General features: G+C 39.1%; 1 protein-coding gene across 6 annotated transcripts in view; it reads left to right on the top strand.

Annotated features, from left to right (window-relative positions):
• The window catches only part of BRF1 (BRF1 general transcription factor IIIB subunit), a 237049-nt gene that overhangs the window by 162873 nt on the left and 52573 nt on the right, over positions 1-21603 (top strand). For 3 of the 6 annotated variants that reach the window (XR_012159588.2, XM_073349847.2, XM_073349850.1), the window contains exons 12-16: positions 10768-10788; positions 11437-11498; positions 14437-14518; positions 14619-14674; positions 16697-16953. Coding sequence is in view for 5 of the 6 variants with exons in the window: in XM_073349847.2 (XP_073205948.1) it covers positions 10768-10788; positions 11437-11498; positions 14437-14518; positions 14619-14674; positions 16697-16953 (478 nt within the window). In the remaining variant the exon portion in view is untranslated. Of the gene's footprint in view, positions 1-10767; positions 10789-11436; positions 11499-14436; positions 14519-14618; positions 14675-15835; positions 16131-16696; positions 16954-21603 lie in introns of those variants that run through there. The other 3 variants (XM_073349852.2, XM_073349848.1, XM_073349851.2) reach the window with 3 other exon arrangements.

The following is a 21603-nucleotide window of genomic DNA, read 5'->3' as shown; positions in this document are numbered from 1 at the left end:
ACTAGAATGTATGTATTGTTAGATGTCTTAATGTTTAATATCCTTTCTTTTGTGGTTTTGTGTTAGGTATCAGAGTAACAGCCGTGTTAGTCTGTATTCGCAAAAAGAAAAGGAGGACTTGTGGCACCTTAGAGACTAACCAATTTATTAGAGCATAAGCTTTCGTGAGCTACAGCTCACTTCCAAGTGAGCTGTAGCTCACGAAAGCTTACGCTCTAATAAATTGGTTAGTCTCTAAGGTGCCACAAGTCCTCCTTTTCTTTTTGTGTTAGGTATGTTACTTAAGCAACCTTATCTAATACGCAATGTAGTGATTTTGTGTATTAATATATATGTATTTTCCTTGTGGGTCTGAAGTTTGTTCATAATTAAAATATCATCAAAGGAAGATTCAGCATCTTAAGTTCTCAAAACAAAGGTGGTAAGCTCAGAAATACAGGTCCAGTCATGGCACCTTGGAGGAATAGACGTAGTTCTAAATAATACAGATGCTCTCTCGCTCAGATGGCTGAGTGCCTGCCAAGTGAGGACCCTGAGCTACTGTGGTGGACAGCAGAACATTTAGTATCCACAGCAAGACCTGGCTACTCAGCCTGCTAGCAGCAACAGCAGAAACAGTGCTTCAGCACTTTAAACACAGAGCCAGCTGTTCCCTTTGCAGCTAACTCTTGTGTAAAGTGCTTGCTGTTTTACATAAGGATCTGTCAGCAAAGAGAAACTGACTGGGATTGTGTGATCTTAGTCAGTTTTCTTTGCTGGGTACTCTCCAGAGCATGATACAGCCACAGTCCTCCTTATGAAATGTAGAAGCACTTTGCACTTAGAAGGTCTGAACAGGGGAACTGATTAAGCTACTCTCCTCAGATCTTCTCTTTCTAAAGGGCTACTGTTGGCTACTCCTGCAGAGATTCATAAAATATGCAGAAAATAGGAGCCAGAAGGCACCAGATGGAGGGGGAGAAGGGAGGAAAGATGACAAAAAAGGCCTAAAAAGGGGTGGGAGGGCAAAGATCGAAGGGAATCAGTGATGAAGTTCCAAATTAAAAGGAAAAAGACCAAAAGTGCGGGAAAAGATTCTCATTATTACCCCAATTTTTAAAATTCCCTTACTTTTAAGATTTTCATCCTTATGGTTGCGGGAGGGAGAGAAAGGAGCAGGGGCTTAATGTGTGGAGAATGACTAACTGCCTGGATGCTTGTGGCTCTCCGGATTCTTTCGTACCTTGAACAACTGAAGTTGTGCACCGCTGTTGTATTTGTTATCATAGATCTAAAAATCACAAGCTGGAGAAGACTCCTGTCTTCCTTACAGAGCTAGTGCTGTCTCTGTGTGTTGGCGCTGAAGAGTGTCATTTGTGATAGCTAATTAGTATCTTTGTGGATGATCATTTGTCAGGCTAGCCATTGATGAGCATGGGCTTCAGCAGCAAAAAATAGCTTTTGTCATGTTGTTGAGAGCAGCCATCTTAACACTGTAGACAAGGCCGTGACAGCGGAGCTTTGGTCTTGGAAAAGAAAGAAGGATAATTTCAAGTAGTTTACTTAAGCAGGCCTTTTTTCCAAAAAATTAAGTGGGTGGGGTGAGGGCAGGAATACAACTAGAGCAAAAAAAAATCTGCTGTTTTTCATGACAAGGTTAAGCTGTTCTTTAGTTGAGAGATTTTAACTTGAAACTATTTATTTTGGGGACATAAAGAAGGATTCATTCTGTTAGGATTGTGTGTGTGTAAACAGTGTATTTCAGTATGCATGGCTTCCCCTTTCTAGAGAACTGCAGAGTCAGAATGGCACTTTTTATTATAGGCTGATTTCAAAGCAATAAGACAGTAAGAATCTAAAAACTATTTTTCTTGAGGGGAAAAATGGAAGGTGAGGGATTCTCACTCAAGAGTCAACTTTTTTCTAAGGCCCCCAATCTTGCAGGCTCAGGAATCTGCTCACAATGAACATCTTAGAATTGGGCCCCAAGCTTTTAATCTGATACATAAAATTGCATTTTGACTAGATTCCCTAACAACTGTGAATCAAAACAACATAAATAGGTTTTTTTTGTTGTTTTTTTTTTTGCATGGGCAGAGGCAGTCCAAATAATGCTTTTTTCAGCCGCTTGTAACTTATTCACAAAACACAATTGTTATGGTCTACAGATGCAAGCACCCTTAGGACAGGGTAAATGTTTACTTTACTAAAAACTTCAATAGAGAAGACTAAATGCAGGTAAAGCATTTCCACTTACCCATTACTTCTCAGAAATACTGTTAAATATGTACTTTTAAAATCATAGTCTCTCAATGGGAGAATTTATATGTGACCACCATGTGAAAGGGCCTAATGCAGTAGTCAGAGATGTCAATCAACTGTTGAGGAAGCAGCACGCTACCCGGAACTTGAATGTTTTGTGTGAGGAATTGATTTTCAGATACTTGATTTTAAAAATGTATTTGTAATTCTGCAAGCATGCGGTTAATTCGGAATTCTGAACAGCTCAGTTTATTAAGAGAAACTAAACCACACCAAATGTACTGTAACATGACAGTAAGGTGAGTCTAAAAAAGTGGATGCAAACCAACCGATAAGGCTCATTTTCCAACATTCTTGTATGCCATTCTTCAGAACTCATGCTCTGACCACTGGCTTGTTTCCTGCCCAAGGACTCCGGTTCTGCCCGTTGGTTCTGTTCTGGTTCCTGACTCTTGGCTCCGATCATTGGCGTGTCTCTGAACCATGCCTCTGGTTTTGCTCTGTGATTCTGCTCTGACTAGTAGGTCAGCGTCTTGTTCCAACCACAAGGTCACACCAGCTACACCCTCAGTGTGTGACACCTACCAGGATATTGAGATGGAAAGAAAGCAAAATTCTTGTGATCTCGCTCCTGTCACGGTTCCTCCCCCACTCTGAACTCTAGGGTACAGATGTGGGGACCTGCATGAAAAACCTCCTAAGCTTATCTTTACCAGCTTAGGTCAAAACTTCCCCAAGGTACAAAATATTACCCCCGTTATCCTTGGACTGGCCGCTACCACCACCAAACTAATACTGGTTACTGGGGAAGAGCTGTTTGGACGCGTCCTTCCCCCCAAAATACTTCCCAAAACCTTGCACCCCACTTCCTGGACAAGGTTTGGTAAAAAGCCTCACCAATTTGCATAGGTGACCACAGACCCAAACCCTTGGATCTGAAAACAATGAAAAAGCATTCAGTGTTTTACAAGAAGACTTTTAATAAAAAATAGAAGTAAATAGAAATAAAGAAATCCCCCCTGTAAAATCAGGATGGTAGATATCTTACAGGGTAATTAGATTCAAAAACATAGAGAACCCCTCTAGGCAAAACCTTAAGTTACAAAAAAGATACACAGACAGAAATAGTTATTCTATTCAGCACAATTCTTTTCTCAGCCATTTAAAGAAATCATAATCTAACACATACCTAGCTAGATTACTTACTAAAAGTTCTAAGACTCCATTCCTGTTCTGTCCCTGGCCAAAACGACTACAGACAGACACAGACCCTTTGTTTCTCTCCCTCCTCCCAGCTTTTGAAAGTATCTTGTCTCCTCATTGGTCATTTTGGTCAGGTGCCAGCGAGGTTACCTTTAGCTTCTTAACCCTTTACAGGTGAGAGGAGCTTTCCCCTGGCCAGGAGGGATTTCAAAGGGGTTTACCCTTCCCTTTATATTTATGACAGCTCCTTTGTAGGGAGAGGTCTGGCAGGCTTACCCTGCTCAGTTGTTCTCCTCTTCTAGAAGGTGGAGGGTGCTCCAGTTTGTTAGACTAGACCTTTTTTAAAATTTAAAATGCCCCATTTAAGGCATTTTCCAGAGACTTCTCTTTTCAGTCCAAATGTAAGGTGTTTGGTCTGAGATATTTCATAGTAAGAGTTGTTAAAGTTTGCTCTCCTTGCACTAGTGAGAACATTCTGCAAGATGGTGACCCTGTATTTGTGCTATATTCTGCCATCTATAGTTAGCAGGAATGGTCCTGTGAGGAGGTGGCATGCCGTTTGTGGTGTGGTGGTGTGTATGTTTTCTTTCCCTTGGACAGCTATGAGGCTGAAGTCTCAGTGAACAGGACTCCTTAGCTCTGATTAGGCATCAGTAAGTTACACGTGTAATTTATGTTTAAATTGTTTGCATGGCCTCATGTAGTTTGTGGCCAGTTGGGCCTAAATTTGGCACTCAGCTGCAGTAGACTGAAATTTTGTATGTAGTTCGAGGCATAGTCAAAAATAAACAGTTTCATTTAAAATCTGGAAACAAAATCAGTAATATATTTCTTGTGACGTTTGTTTTGCTCTATTCCTGCATTTCTGCATTCCAATTTGTGACAGACTTTTGTGTTGACAATAAATAGCTTTGTTTAAATTGACTGGGAGAAGATGGAGGTTTTGGCAACTGGCTAGGGGACAGTTGGGCCTTTCTGGCTACCAGAGACATGTGGGAAGTGGATTGGGACTGTGGGAGAAGCACATTCGTTTAAAATGATCAGCAGTGAAATCATTGACAGTGCAAATCTGCCTTGCAAAATTATCAAGAAAAGTTGTCAGCCCATTCAAAAATCAGCTAGCCCAACTTTACCATAAACAGCAACATGCTCCTTCTCGTCCAGTCAGACTGCGTGCACATACCTTGTTTTGATTTGGGCTTATTCTCACATGTCCCTACCCTAGGATTTTCTCATATGCACTCTTTACACCATACTTACTTTTGTACTTCATAGCTTTCTGTTCCAAACCAGGTAGCTACACCCACTCTGTCATCCATGCACTGTTCAACCCACAAGCTTAATCACTGTTCTATTCACCCACCCTCCATCATCCGTCTCTTCCCCTAGCCCCCATCATAAATTCCCTTCCCCTCCAAATTGCTTCTCATCCCACATCAATTAATCCAGTCTTTTTCACAGCAATTCATCGGTTCCCGTTTTCTTTCCCCCTTTCCTTCCAGATTCATCAGTTATCATCCCTGCTCTAAGCTATTCTCTCGCCAGTGGCTCTTTAAAGCTCTAGAAGTTGCCTTAGCATCACTACCCCGTTTGGCCACTAGCCTTCCGATGCTGATGGGTTCTTTGGTTCTCTTGCAGGGTGCTTTACTTGCTACTGTGATGTTTGATCCCTCTATCCGATATTTCAGTTTATGTTGGTGTTTGTTCTCCAATTACTTTGTTTGGTATTTATCTAGTTTTCATGAAAATGCCTGTTGTGAGTAAGCATGTTGTTTTTGTCCTATTATACATAAAGTATTTCTAATGCATTGAGAGCCTGATCACTAATGCAATGTTGCATGAATTAAGTTTTTTGTGCTAAAGTGCTTTAATTCTATGACTACTATAAAGCCACGTGACTGAGGATGTATTTTACAGTATAGTACAAGAGAATCAAGTTGCCTTCCACTCTAGAAGCCTCAGAGGATTTCCTGAGAACCACTCAGTCTTCATTGTTGTCAGTAAGGAAATCCTCTTATCTGGACCGTGCAATAAATTGTTTTCCTCCTATACTAGAAAGAGGAAAAAATGCTCTTAACCTTTGTCTTTTTACTGTAGTTTTTTGTATATCCAATAACTGTATTCTTGGCTAATAAAAAATCACCTATGAAGGTGCTGTATGACTTTTTTAGTAAGTGGTTTGTTGTGCATTTATTATTTGTGGGTAACGGTAAATAATCCTAAAGATTTACAAACATAATCCAGTATGTCTATATTTATAACCCTCATGTCTATCAAAGTAGGTTGGAGGGACCATAAAGGCTGTTGACAAATCTTTATGTTCTGGGAACTGGGTGGGTAACTGTCAGTTTCAAGTTTCAGAACAGTAATTGATTCAGAGCCATGATTGAAAGCTGTGGAAGTGGTGATCTCCCTTCTGGTTGCACTAGACATTAGGCAGGGAGAGGAAGAGTTCTGCTTGTGCTGTTTTCCTGTTTACTGTAAATACAGACTTTCTGTAGCTTAAAAAATAATAAACTGTTTTTTTTAAACTTAGAACTCTGTTTTTATCTGTACCCTGCAGTGTTTTCCCTTAAAAGAAGAAATCTCAAACTTGTAAGAACCAGATCAAATCACATCATTGCTTTTAACTCACTTCTGAAGATCTGGGACCAGATGTTGCTCACATCTGTCGTTACCAAATAAATAAATAAATTATTTCAACTATTTTTATTAAAGGAGAAAATTATCATGTAGAGGTTCGTTTTGAGTAGTTCAGCATTGGAGAAAAATCTTTCCTGACATTTTAAAAAAAGGGGGAAGGGGCAAACAAATTTCTGGGCCCTAGAGCAAGCAGCATAACACAACAAATGAATCATAGAATATCAGGGTTGGAAGGGACCTCAGGAGGTCATCTTGTCCAACCCCCTGCTCAAAGCAGGACCAATCTCCAATTTTTGCCCCAGTTCCCTAAATGGCCCCCCTCAAGGATTGAACTCACAACCCTAGGTTTAGCAGGGCAATGCTCAAACCACTGAGCTATCCCTCTGCCTGTTTACAGCTTTTAGGATCTACTGGTGTTTAGGGGATTGCGATGGAATTTTTGTAGCAGAATAGCTATTCTCTGTTTTGAAGTTACGGTTAATAATGGTATTTTGTAACAAAAGACTTTATTTAAGGAGAATGTAAAGCTAGGAATTTGAATGTGCCTCCTATTCTGAATAATTCTTTGCATTTAATGAATGCCTACCAAATTGGCAGGAGAGGGACTATTGGTAGGCAGAGAGGGTATCCTCCATTTATTCCCTGTACTACTGTTACACAGCATAAAGTAATGCTTCTTGTAGATAACTTGCTTCCAGAGTCTTCTCTGCAATTTACCAGTTGTCAAATGAGTTTTCTGTCGCTGTCACTAATTGAACGAATGAAAACAACTGGCATCTACTTCTGTAACAAGTTTATATTGAAAACGACAACATGAATTTGTACCTAGTGCCTGAAATTTTATCATTCTCAGTCTGGCAAATTAGGATTCTGTAAGGAAATGGACACCAACTGTGTGGTGACTTACCACATTTCTAAGGGCTCGTCTACACATACAGTGCTGCAGCGGCACCAATGCAGTGTGCCGCTGTAATGCTTAGTGAAGATGCTATCTATGCTGACAGGAGAGCGTCTCCCACCGGCATAGGTACTCCGCTTCCCCAAGAGGCTATATCGACGGGAGAAGCCCCCCTGTTGACATAGAGTGGTCTAAACCAGGGATTTGGTCTGTATAACTGCATTGCTCAGGAATGTGGATTTTCCACACCCCTGAGCGACGTAGTTATACTGACATAAGTCTGGAGTCAAGTCTCAGGCAGAACTATGTCAATGGGAGGGCTTCTCTCATTGACATAGCTGCTGCCTCTTGGGAAGATGGAGTACAGTAACTACTCACTTATCGTCATCCCAGTTAATGTTGTTACCTTAGTTTATACCAGCATCATGAATATTGTGAAGAGGTTGCAACAGAACAATTTTATTTTCTGTTTATTGTTGGATGATTCTGTATTGCTGTCCTCCCTACCCTTTGATATCATATTGGGGAGTAGGGATAAAAAGTTGATAAATTTTGAGGGAGTGCCCAGTATGGTTAAAGAAGTGATGTGGCTCAGACATTATAGTAGATTTTGCTCTTGATGGATCAAACTCCTACTGACTTGCAAAGGAATTGCTCTGAGAGCAGAATTGGGCCTACATTATTGTGAACAAGGATTTTAGTGACATTTGTAGGCAGGATAGCTATAAATACATAAGGAGCAAGAGAAAGTCAAAGAAAAGTCTAGGCCCTTTACTTAGGGGGGAAGAAGAGCTAATAATAGATGATGTCAAGAAAGCTAAGGCATTTAATGCTTATTTTGCTTCAGTATTCTCTAAAAAGATGACTTATGACCACATTCTTAGCACAATTAATATTAACAACAAGGGGGAAGGAATGCAAGCCAAAATAGAGAAATAATAGGTTAAAATATTTAGATAAGTTAGATGTATTCGGTTAGGAAATTAATCCTGTAGTACTTAAGAAACAAGCTGAAGGAATGTCAGAACTGTTAGTAATTATCTTCAAGAATTCATGGAGGATGGTGAGGTCCTAGAGGACTGGAGAAGAACAACCATATTACCTATCTTTAAAAATGGAAACAACGAGGGCCCAGGGAATTATAGACCAGTCGGCCTAATTTTGCTGCCTGGAAAGATATTGGAACAAACTTACATATTTTATAAGTACCTGATGGAGAATAGGGTTATAAGGAATAGCTTGCATGGATTTGTCAAGAGCAAATTATACCAAAGCAACCTAATTTCCTTCTTTTACAGGGTAGCTGGCTTAGTGGTTGAGGGGGAAGCTATAGACATGATACATCTTGAGGAAGGCTTTTGACACAGTCCCACATGACATTCTCATAAGCAGATTAGGGAAATGTGGTCTAGATGAAATTACTGGAAAGTGGGTGCACAACTAGTTGAAAGACTATACTTAGAGTAGTTATCAGTGATTTGCTGTCAAACTGGGGAGCATATCTGCTGGCATCAGTACATAGTGGGTTAGTCTTGGATGCGGCACTGTTCAATGTTTTCCTTCATGATTTAGATAATGGAGTGGACAGTGTGCTTGTAAAATCTGCAGATAGTACCAAGCTGGGAGGAGTTTCAAACACTTTGGAGGACACGATTAGAATTCAAAATGACCTTGACAAATAAGAGAATTGGTCTGAATTCAGCAAGATGAAATTCAATAAAGACAAATGCAAAGTACTTCACTTAGGAAGGAAAAATCAAATGCACAACTACAAAATGAGGAATAACTGGCTAGGTGATAGTACTGCTGAAGAGAATCTGGGGGTTATAGTGGATCACAATTTGAATATAAATCAACAATTTGATGCATTTGCAAAAAAGGCAAATATCATTCTGGGGTGTATTACCAGGAGTGTGGTATGTAAGACATGGGAGGTAATTGTTCCCCCCTGCTTGGCACTGGTGAGGCCTCAGCTGGAGTACTCTGTTTAGTTCTAGGACATCTTTAAGAAAGATGTGAACACATTGGGGAGAGAGTCCAGAGGAGAGAACAACGATACAAGGTTTAGAAAACCTGACCTATGAGGAAAGGTTAAAAAAACTGGGCATGTTTAGTCTTGAGAAAAGAAGACTGAGGGGGGAACTTGTGAAGTCTTCAAATATGTTAAGGACCATTATAAAGATGACTTGGATCAATTGTTTTCCACTGAAGGTAGGACAACAAGTGATGGGCTTAATCTGTAGCAAGGGAGATTTAGGATAGAGGTTAAGAAAAACTTCCTAACTCTGTGGGTAGTTAAGCTCTGGAATAGGCTTCCCAAGGAGACTGGCCCATCATTGGAGATTTCTGAGAACAGCTTAGACAAACAGCTGTCAAGGATTGTCTAGGTTTAGGTGATCCTGCCTCAGTGCAGGGGGCTGGACTAGATAATCTTTTAATGTCCCTTCCAACCGTACGTTTCTGTGATTCTGCAGCTGAAATTTCACTCTTGTACTATGATGCAGTGAACTGGCGAAAAGCAGGTTTATACATGTTAGTATGGAATAATTTAAAATATTGTTTTTAAATATTTTTAAAGCTGTGGTGTCAAACTTTCACATGTTGAGACCTATGACCTTTGCAGCATTTGCTGAATTTATCATAAAGTTCAAAGCCACAACATTATAGTGGCAAGAAACCTTTTTTGAGGCATTTCCAGTCATTGTATTTACATAACATCTGCAGCATAAAGTTTTCATTTATGAGGCTGTCTCAGAAGAAAGTTAGAGCACAAAGTTATGAGATTGCTTGGGATGGCAACAATTTCCAAATCACTATTATTAATTGAGGGAAAAGCTCTCTTCATATAGGGTTTAAATGAAGGAGGAAACACCTGATTTTGGTTATTTAGGGTAGTATTTTCAAATAAGCATAAAAGTGTTAAGGGCCCAACTCATTTTGAAAGTCTATGGGAGTTGGGCATGCGGCTTCCATATACCAATTTGAAAACCTCACCCTTCATCAATTTACAATTGTCCATTTGCTTTGGGCTCCTGTCACTGATTTCATGTAGTACAAGTGGCCAGTTTAGTTTTTTGTTTTGTTTTTTTTTCTATTCAGGGGATTCTTTGTCTCTTTCTGGAACACTGATGATTCCTACCCTTGTTTGTTTTAACTGTTTCGTTCCCCACAACTCTCAAGGCCCTGTATTGTGATAACCTACCATCTCATCAAAGAGAACTGCCTGGAACTTTCATCAAAACCCATCCAGCCACCCTTCCTTCTAGTACTGATGTTCATTCTCTACACTTCTCAATACCCGGAGGTCTGGGAGTTCGAGATCAGTCTAGGGAGTCAAACTCAAGTGTTTGACCACACTGGCCCTCAACATTTTGTTTTATATTTTGCTGCTGCAAGCTGTCTCTCAGAATGATAAAACTGTCTGTCTGATTTTCCACACAGTACATTGGAAACTAGTCAAATAATCAGTTGCCCATAGTTGATTAAACTTGGGGGGATGATCTTCCTTCTCCAGCATAATCCTTGAGCACATAACTAACATTCCACTTTTTCTCTGCAGAGTGTTTTATAATGATCTGCCCCTGCAAATTCTGTCATTCCTAGTTTAGGAATCTGTTTTGTCTAGTTGTTCTGGTTAATGGATATAATAAAAGTGTGGTTATGTTTTCAAACGATGTCAATAAAAATAAGAGCCTAAGCAAAAGTACAAATAAATTTGTAGTGCATACTCTATAGTAGAGACCTGATAATATTGGCACTTAATTAGTTCTTTCTATTCATAGATCTCAAAGTGCTTTCCAAAGGTGGGTAAACTTTATAATCCCCATTTAACAGATGGGAAAACTAATGCACCTAAGTTTACATGTCACACACAAGGTTATATGGTGGGTGAGTTAGTGCCAGGAATAAAACCCTAGTGTGGCTCCCAGCCTGGTGCCCTATTCACTAGACCACGTTGCCTCTTTGATAACAGAAAATATTTTCTTAATCATAACTTGCAGAGGATTCATGGCCCATTTGACTGTGATGGAGAAATTCCTGTGATGACAAGAGAAAAATCAAATCATCTGACTCCAGTGATTTCATCAACTTAATAGCAAACATCTGTTGCTGCTGCAAATTTTTAAAAAAAAGTCTACTGAAAATTACTGTAATATTTTTAGCTCTTCTCTGTGAAGCAATTAGTAGAGAAAGGGCTAGATTGGAGCGCATAGTCAGAATTCATTAACTGTGGTGACAATTTGTGCGCGCACACAATGAAAACAATAGGAAAGTGTGGTACATCTCTTCTGTAAAGGTGGCGGGGTGTAATCCTCTGAAAGGTGATTATTTGTTAACAAACCAATTATAACGAATACTATACTTCTGATACAATTAAAAGCAGAACTTGAATTGGAGTGGACGTTCAATGAATATGCATCTTAACTAAAATTTATATTGCTTTTATTTAGGTGAAAATACAGGAGATGGTGAACTAGATCTTAGTGGAATTGATGACACTGAAATAGATAGGGTAAGAGAGATTTTTATTCTATCTATCTACAGTCTCATCTTAGAAGAAAAATATTTTCTTATGTGGTTTATCTTCCTGTGCCCCAACCTCCCACTTTGATGGAATTTGGTTGTAATGCATATAGACGGTCAGGAGTTAATGCCCAGGGTTATGGGAATCTGGTACCAAAACTAATGCATGTGGCCAATCTGTTACACTCTAACTCATTCCCTGTAAGATATTACAAAATCGTAGTATGTTGTTACTGCTGCCATTTCTCATCATGTTGGAGTAATTGTTATTGGAAATGTATTTTATTTTAGAGAGGAAGGACCTTAAGTTTTATTTAGTATTAAATGCATCACGTAGCTACTCGCTGAAGATATGTTCAAGGTGTGGTGCTATCCTGGAAAAAGACTGTAAAATGGTGTTCTGGGCTCTCAATGATTTCCATAACCCTTACTCAGCTTATTTTATTTGCCTGTATGACAGTAAAGTGTAGCAGAGCTGGGTGAATAACTGATTTTTTGGTTAGCTGTTAGTTCCAGAAAACTGGGGGGGGGGGGGGAAACTTTGTTTTGGGTTAAAGTGAAGCCAATTTTTAAAAAATTTGTGACTAGTCAAAACATTCAGAAATATTTTGTTTTGGATCAAACGAAACATTTTGTTTTGATTTTTGGCATTGTAAACATTTTAAAAATAAAAGCAAAGGAAATGAAGTAGAGGAGGGGTTGTGGTACCGCCACCCGTTTTAAAGCCAGTAGCCCAGTGAGTAGGGTGTCTACATGAGGGTCAAGAGACCTGGGTTCCAGTCTCTGCTCCCGAGTGGGTATTCAAACCTAGGTCTGCTGCAAAGATATAGTGTATTCTGGGTTGGGGGTCTTTCAGTCTCTCCTGTTGGAGCTGTTCCACTTTGTATAAACAATTAAATATTCATTGGGGCAGGGCCTTGTACCTAGATCTCTCCTTTCCCAGGAGAGTGCCCTGGTTACTGAGCTATAGAGTCTCTCGCACGCTCTCTGGCCCAGACAAGTCAAATATTTCATACAAAGTGAAACAGCTTCAGCAGGAAAGATTGTGAGCCCCATCCCACAATTGTTAGTAACATGGTAGTGAGGGCACTCACCTGGGAGTAGGGAGGCCTGGGTTCAAATCCCTACTCCAGAGCAGGAATTCAAAATGGGTCTCCCCCATCCCAGATGAGTGCTCTAACCTCTGGGCTATTGGGCATGACCACCTCCTCAGTTTTGTGAATGGTGCCTAACTCGCCTTGTGAATCTTGCCTGAAAAACCAAAATGGTCCATTTTGATAATGTGAAAAAGGAGCTGTTTTGATATTCATTTTCACTAAAACACTTTGCCAGTATCGACATGAATTCATGAAATGTTTCAGGTGACCCAAATCTGCCTTTTTTGGGACAGGGGAGAGACGGCAAAAGTTTGGGCCAAAAATTTTCTCCCAGCTTTAGGCCCAGGGTAGGGATGCCCTTGTGTAAGGTGCTGTACAAACAGTGAAAGAGTTCCGGCCTCACAGCTTAAACATACAAGATAGACAAATGGTGGCTGAAAGGGAAACAAAAGCACTGAAGTGACGTGCTCAAGGTCACACAGCAGGTCGGTGCCTGAATCCAGGTCTCCTGACTCCCAGGCTGGTGCCCTCTCCACTAGACCATACTAAGCTTACAAATAAAAGTTGCAGTTAAAAAAAAACCAAAAACCCAGTGCTATAAATTCCTCTTCGTGTCCCGAAATAACTGAAAACAATGGGGTTGCATACATGTAGCTGAGAATATAATCTGATCTGCAGAATCTTTATTTTTGGTGATGGATGATCAGGAAAGAGCCCCGCTTGACTTTCAGCACCCAGGCTGAGTCTCCCAAGCAGGCAGTTAGGAAGAATATGGAGAGGAGTGAATGTGCTATGGAAGTAACAGAAACCGTAAATACAAAACCCTTCCATGCCCATTTCAGTTACTCATCAGAATAGATCCATAATTTAAACAGAAGCTGGGAAGGAACAAACCCATCTTCTCTTCCTGCTAGACTATGCAGTGAAGCCATAACTCTGATGCAAGCAGGGTGAATAGTTCAGCTATGAGTGAGTGTGTGTTCATTATTATGACCCAAATTTAATACACACAAATGAAACAGAGAAAATATTGGCTAGGTAAACTGGTATTAGAACAAATGTTTTTTTTCCAAGTTTGTCCCAATGTGAAAGACGACTCCTTGCATCAGTTTCATTAAAGTTGAATTATTTTTCTCATAAACTACTTGAGTGTATGTTTTATTTTGAAGAAAATCTGAAATGGTAAAAGACATAAAATGCTAGAGAATCAAGCTGTTAGTTATTAGTTTTAAGTGCTAATAACTTACAATGCTTGGCTCTACTGTTTTAATGAATCCACAAAATACTTTTTTAAAAAATGTTCTTAAACAGATGATTGGTAATAGTTTGCAGTTTCTCCTCAGAGCTCTGCTAATGTTCCTCATTCCCAACCTGCAATCAGGAACCAGTGTTACACAAAGACTAGTTGTGCTGAACCTAATATTGGATTGGCATTGTAATCTGCATAACCGAAAGCTAGGATGAGATTCATCATGCCACTTTAATATTGCAGTTTCTGGACCACATTCTGGTCTGTCCCCCTGCCCTACACAACTCCAGTGACTTGAGCTAAACTGAATGAGTAGAACTGAAAATATAATTTGGATGAACTCAGATCTCCGAAGTGGAAGGACTAAAATACTAACTTATTGTGCGAGCTAGTGTTTGTCGCTTCTTTCTTTACTATCCCATTATTGCCCCTTGAACAAACTTTCCTTCATTAATCTAGTTCTAAAAATAAGGTGAATGTGAATTGCTCTTACCTGTATTTTTTTTTTTTTTTTTACTATATTTTTGCCTACAATTTTCAGGTTAGTAACTGAAAAGAAATGAACTTTATTTTGTTTTTAGTATATACTTGATGAAACGGAAGCTCAAATAAAAGCAGAACTGTGGATGAAAGAAAATGCGGATTATTTAAAGGAACAAAAGGGTAAGAAGCATAATAACTGAAATGCTCTCTCTGGTCATATGTCTCAAAAAGCAATCTGATACCTGTCCTTCCTACTGGCTATCTTTTTGTCATCTTTCAGAGAAAGAAGCAAGAATAGCAAAAGAGAAGGAGCTTGGGATTTATAAGGAACACAAGGTATACAACTTAAATATTCCGCTTGTGCTTAACAGTGTCCATTTGCAAATTTACTGGAAACTCCTCTTACAGTGGTTTAGAAGATGCTGAGGGCAATCCAAGCAATAATTCAGTTCAGCTTTTTCTCATACCCCTAAATGTTAATGAAACTGTGCTGCAGCACTGCTTTTCAGATGGTGACTGTAACGTTTTCCTGCCTGAGCATTGTTTGCTTCTCTAGCCCAATACTCTACTTTACAGTCTCCCTGAACTCTCTTAGGTAGGGAACTTGTGTGCATTGCAGTTGTGGCCATTTTTTTTGCATGGTATGGTCAGTTGCATTTATGATTGCTATCCTCGGTGATTACTTTGTTTAAAAACTATTCTTAAAATGTTCCTGATTTTTTGAAAAGGCATTCATGTTGTATTTGTTCTGAGTTTGCTACAACTGCAGCACTTTTGTATATTGTTGCAGTAATGGTTTCTGGAAGAAGAGGTGAACAAATCTCCATTACAGCAACTTGAAGGAATGTCATTGTTCTACCTTTCATAAAGCATGTGACATTTATGTTAACAAGTGGCTTGTCCTCTCTGAGTTTAGCAGTTTAAAGCAGTCTAATTGGCCACATAGTCACAATTTACAGCATTAGTATTTTGTGTAATTGACCAAGTGACAAGGCAGTCTGTGCATAATTTTCCCCATGCAGCTAAAATCTACATTAGTTTTTGGTGTGTGTTTTCCATTAGTCTTTTTTTAACACACCAATGAAAAAGACACCGTTTCCCATTGTCCCCACCCCCAAGATACTTAAACAATAAAAAGTAAACCAGACAATGAAAGACTGTTTGATGCTTGAGAGTTTCTCATTCAGGCTACATTCATACAAATGGCATTGCACTAGTCATTTTCAAAACTGTGCATAATCCTCTGGCACAGAAACAGCCCAAACACCCACCTTTTTGTTCTGACAAGGTTGAGTTTTTCTCTGACTCCCTTCTGTTGCTGACAACTTCAGGCCAGAACTTGATTAACAAAGTGCCTGGGATTTTCAAGGTAGCATTTGACCCATGAAAGTAAATAGAACAGCTATGATGCATAATACACCTGCTGATTTAGATGTTAAACTTTTCTGAGAAGGAAAACGTTGGGCAAGACATCAAAGTTATTCCCTACTCTTTTAGAATGGGGACATGGGACCTCTCTTCACCTGAACAGTTGCCAGATAGAGGCAGAAAGATCTTCGAGTGTAACATCTCAACCTCTAGTTCTGGGTTGCCGTGTCAGTCAAAGACTTTGACTTGCAACTTTTTGACCCACACAAGAGTGCCTCCAACTGAACATCACTGTAGTGCTTAGCATCTAACTGGAACCTGTAATTGCTCAGAGGCCAGCATTAATGCCAATCCATTTACCCACTGATCGCCAACTCAGTAATCCAGTTGGCTTTCTTCACTGAATCATGGAGCAAGAGTCCTATGGTAATTTTGATCCTCACTTTGCAGAAATTAACTATAGGGAGAGTTGTAACCCAATATGGGTCTAGTTTTAAACAAATATTTTGGGAGAAATGTATATTTACTTTTTGGCTAATTTTATAAAATTTTATGGGAGCCCCTCTCCTCTCATTGGAACAACCCTGCCCCCCTGTAGATGACATTTGAGAAAGAGGCTATGTTTCTCTTTGGCAACAACGCAGAATGTTACTAATGGGTTAATTTAGTAGAGCAATTGTAATGACATGTGGTGGCATTTGGCAAAAGATACAAAAGCGAACACCTTGTCTCTGGAAAAAGTGACATGGACTCTACAATGTCCTCAAATGGCCAGAATCTCCATTTTACAGCTGGTACCAGTCCTGGCACCTGCAGCAGTACAATACCCTGAACACCATACTGGGGCATGGGCTTGGTACTGACCCCAGGTGAACCGTGCTGCCTACTGGGTCATCTAACACCAGAGTCAGCAGCACTGCAGATCACCTTTCTGTTCTGCTAAAACTATTTTGATTGTATCTAAATCACTAATTTTATATTTTAATTAAGCCAAAGAAGTCCGCAAAAAAGCGGGAGCCAATTCAAGCCAGCACAGCAGGAGAGGCAATTGAAAAAATGTTGGAACAGAAGAAAATCTCAAGTAAAATTAATTATAATGTGCTAAAGGACCTGAACAGCAAAGGAAGTAGCACACCAAAGAAAGAGGACGACAGCACTGATGACAGCAGCAACACCAAGAAGCTGTCAAGAAGAAAATCTACTGCCAGTAGGAATATAGCCAGCACTGTAAACAGTATGGGGAAAAGGTATTGCCATTGTTCATTTATATCTCTTAGAGGCTGTCTATGCAACTTTCTGTACAGACAGTGTAGATATTGTAACGCTTGTTTGAGACTAAAGTAACGTTAGGGCTCTGACTTTATTTATTTTTCATGCAATGCCACAATGAAACCGTATTTGCAGACCACATATCAGCTGACAGCTTCTGTGTGGATTAACCATCATAGTGTGAAAGAATCAATCAGAATTCACATATGAATCTTTCAGCCACAGACATCTATTCTTAATGTAATTCTGACATTTCTTGTCCTTCCTTTCTAAGTTGGTTTCTTCATCGTCACAGACATAACACTAAAATGCTGAAGTTTTGGCTTTTCCACTTGATATGAAAAAATAGATAGTATCCATCTGTTATGGCAGCTAGCTTGTTTGATTAGCTTTTATTTTAGTTTTATTCCAAGCTTTTATTGTTAATTGATGACACAAATATAGGCTGCAGTTTCCACGGCATGCATCCGATGAAGTGAGCTGTAGCTCACGAAAGCTCATGCTCAAATAAATTGGTTAGTCTCTAAGGTGCCACAAGTCCTCCTTTTCTTTTTGCGAATACAGACTAACACGGCTGTTACTCTGAAACAAATATAAAGCTTCACAGTAAATATGCATGTCAGTTTTCTGGTCTGGCCTTGCAAATGTTTAAGGCTGTGATGAAAACTCCTATTTTATTGAGTAAAATAATCAAACTTGTTGGATAGAAGTAAAGTATACGAAGAAACTGGTGTGTGCTATCTGCAATATTCAGCTGTTTAATTAGTCTGCTTCAGATAATCATTTGAACTGCTTCTATGCATAAGTTTCAGAGTAGCAGCCGTGTTAGTCTGTATTCGCAAAAAGAAAACGAGTACTTGTGGCACCTTAGAGACTAACAAATTTATTTGAGCATAAGCTTCCGATGAAGCAAGCTGTAGCTCACAAAAGCTTATGCTCAAATAAATTTGTTAGTCTCTAAGGTGCCACAAGTACTCCTTTTCTTCTATCCATAGTCATTTCTAATTTGTCTCATATATTTCTAATGGTTCTGCCTACAAAGAACATAGTCTAAGTTTAGGCATAACATTACAATTGATAACAAAATGTGGAGGGTAGCGGAAACAAAGATTGTGAATGAGCTACTAGGGTGGTGTGTGTGTGTTTGTTTGTGTATTGTTGGTGAAGACAAGCTCAAAGGTGTGAGTTGAATGAGGGAGTTGATCCCTGGTGGCAGGCTCAGCTAGGAGGAGTGAGAAGGAAGCAACAGCACAGTCCTCAATATGGAGGATGAAGTCCCCCAGGGTTGAGGGTAGGACATTAGGAGGAGAAAGAAGTGAGAGTACTAGGAATCAAAGCCCTAGCAGAAGGAGTTGGGCTAGAGATGTACTTCAGTAATACAGTGGTAAGAGAAGAGCCTGATGCATGTATTTTGGAGGAGGAGAAGGAATGTGTGTTTGATGAGAAATAGGGGGAGCTTGGAGGCGGCAGCAGGGGAAAAATGTGAAGCTAATATCACTGCCATCAGGGAGTGAGGGTGGCAGCAGAGAGAGGAAGAGAGCCAGGTAACTGTCCGTTCAAGATGGGAAAGGGGGAGAGACTGAACTGGTGAAGAGAGGACAGAAGATAGGTGGAGGACAGGACCCAGAAGCTAAATAGAGAAAGCACAGTGAGAGTCTATAGTGTTCAGATGTTTATTCTGGCCCTTGGTTTAAGAGCCAAAATTTAAGAATAAACGTGTAAATAGAGAGATCTGGCCTGTTTAAATTCCTCGATATTCCTAGGAGACTTGATTCTGCAAGATACATTATTGTGATAGCAAAGATTTTCTCCCTTGTCTGCTATTTTTTCCTTGTTTGTTTTTATTTACCATGTTTGCTCCATGCTTATACAATGTTTCCCTGGAAAGATAGTAGAAATACCCTTAATAACAACATTCTCACTTCCTCGTCTCCCTCCTGACCCTTTTATGTCAGTAAGAATATTATAAGTCTCCTATTTAGTTGATGATAATGGTGAGGTCTTAAAAACCCAAGAGTAGTGTGTTTTCTGTTAGCAAAGAGAAGTGCAAAAAAGCATTCAAGATTAATTTGTAGCATTTCACACACACTACCCTGAAGATATTTAGGTTTAACAAACTTTTGCTGAGACTTAAACCAGGAGTTACATTATCTAATTAAATAATGCTCTGATTCTGTTGTCAGAAGATGAATGCTGATATTAAAAGGAGGTGCCTTGCATTGTGGTGGTATTATTGACTTTGAAACAATTGCATATCAGAGCAGAGCATTTAGCACTAGGGGTATGTCTGCACAGCAGCTAGACACCCATAACTGGCCCGTGCCAGCTAACTTGAGTTCGTGGGGGTCGGGGCTGTGTAGACGTCTAGACTAGGGCTGGAGCCTGGGCTCTAGGCCCATCCGAGGTGGAAAGGTTCCAGAGCTATGACTCCAGCCTGAATCCAGATGTCTACAAACAGTGCTGTGAGCCCAAGTCAGCTAGCACCAGCCAGCTGCTGGTGTCTAGTTGCTGTGTAGACATACCCTGGCGGTTTTTGACAATGCCTCCACATCGTCACGTGACCATTTTCAGGGCCTGATTCTAAGAAGTGCTGAGCCCTTGTAGCTCCAGTTGAAGTGAGTAGGCCCTTCAGCTTGCTAAGAACTTTAAAAAAAAAAAAAAAGCCCTAGATTAAACAATAAGGCAATATGGAAAGCTGTCTAGATAAATACAAATCATTATTTTCCAAAAGTAGTAAAAAATCATTATTATCCAAAAGTAATAAAACCATGTTTGTTTTTCCCTTTTGAGTACTCAAAGCACATCCTGAGGGTGGTTGCAGAGTTCTCTGTCACTGATTAGCCATTTTCAAATGTGGTTAATTTTGCAGCAAACCTGTGGGAGTTGGGTGGGGTGGGGTGTGTGCACATACAGATATGTATAGTAAGGAGAGCTTACACTTCCAAAGTAATGTTCCTGCTAAAACAATACTGAGAACTCGGCAAGCAAATAGGTTATTTTGATTTCCTACAATTAAAATTTATGATATTCCTTTTGATTTTCTTCCATTCTCTAAGTGCCAAACATCTTATATGGCATCCAGAAATTCCTTTGTTCAGCATTGTTGTTGTGTCATGCATAAATTCCTTTATTCAGCATTGTTCCTCTGAGAGGTGAATGGATAAATACTTCTCCTGTGTTACAATAATCATGGTAATTTGTATGCAATTAATAATAAAAACTTTTCACATTTCTCATTAGAAAATGAATGAAGTATATATGCCAGTATCCAGAAGACATTTGCAGAGATTCTGCTTGCTATTTATTTTTCAGTGATTTATAATCCTGCTAGTTTATCTTTAGAGGTCTTAAATATTTAGTAATCTATCTGCAGCAGCATCTTGCATCACAAGCATCTATGAGATCAGCATGCTTTAATCCAATACTTCAGTTAGTCTGAATGATAGTTAAGTTTTAAAGACGTACTGATTCAATTCTTTGGCCTAATTGAAAAGTACTGAGACCAAGCTACTGGGAACTTGACAAGTGAGGAAAGTAGTATTGGTCGTGGGTGATTAAAGCAGAATTCTTGTATGGGAAGCAGAGTTTCAATTTGGAACAGTCTTTCTTGCTCTCCATTCTCAAATGAAATTGTTCTTCATGCTTACTTGACTTCTATGATTAGCAGAGGTCATCATAGTACAGGAAGGGTCATTTTACTGTATGTAGTGCAAGGAAGTGTCTGGCTCATCTTCAACTCTCTACCCTTCTAAATCTTTCACACTATAAAATACAATGGATTATCATAGGACTTCTCTTTATAGTTAAACATTATAGTTAAAAGAGAATCCCCCCAATCCTATTTAAAAGTGAGTCATTTACTTGCAAGTATAAATCCGTATTTCCTTATGCCTTTTAGGCTACATGTTTGTAAGAACAGATTCAAACTAAAGCCCCTTGAATGGAAACTTTGTTTTTTATATATATATATATTAAAATATAGATATAAAAATCTTGGGGGTATATATATTAAAATAAAGATATAAAAAGATCTTCTAGGTTTTGTTCAGTGTTTTCACAGCTAAGTAATTAAATGCTATAATGTTGTATAGTTATTGATTCTCAACAAATATTTAAGTAGGTGGAGTGTTAAGAAAGTTCCATAGAAACAAGCTAAAATTTTATTTCCTTGGTAAACGTTTTTTTTAATAGAGCTTCATTGGTGATATGATAATTACTGTTAAACTAATAGGAAAATTAAATTCCAAAGAGCATTTACTTTATCTACCCTTTTACACTTTTCTAAACAGCAAACAAACTCTGATTTGAAAGCTAGGTTTGCAGTTTCTGGATTTTTGTTGGGCTAGTGATGTTTTTAAGAACCAAGCAAAGATGTTGCACTTCAGTAAAGTATCATCATCAAATATACCAATATTCTCAAAAGCTAGTTGGATTTTTGAGTGTTTTGCTTTACCACAAACTGGATGAATTATATGCTTTTTAGAAAACAGCATACTTTATTTGAATGCATTTCCAAGAAATATGCTGGAGTTGTACTTAATATTCCCATCAACATTAGTACTGAAGTCAATGAATAGAGAATTTTGGAGGGTTTATTTATATAAAGAAGATTAATTAAATTTCTCATT

This window comes from Lepidochelys kempii, chromosome 6 (genome assembly GCF_965140285.1).
Source record: "Lepidochelys kempii isolate rLepKem1 chromosome 6, rLepKem1.hap1, whole genome shotgun sequence".
Lineage (NCBI taxonomy): Eukaryota > Metazoa > Chordata > Testudines > Cheloniidae > Lepidochelys > Lepidochelys kempii.
Note: the sequence above shows the minus strand (reverse complement) of the source record. Positions and strands in the feature narration are given on the sequence as shown.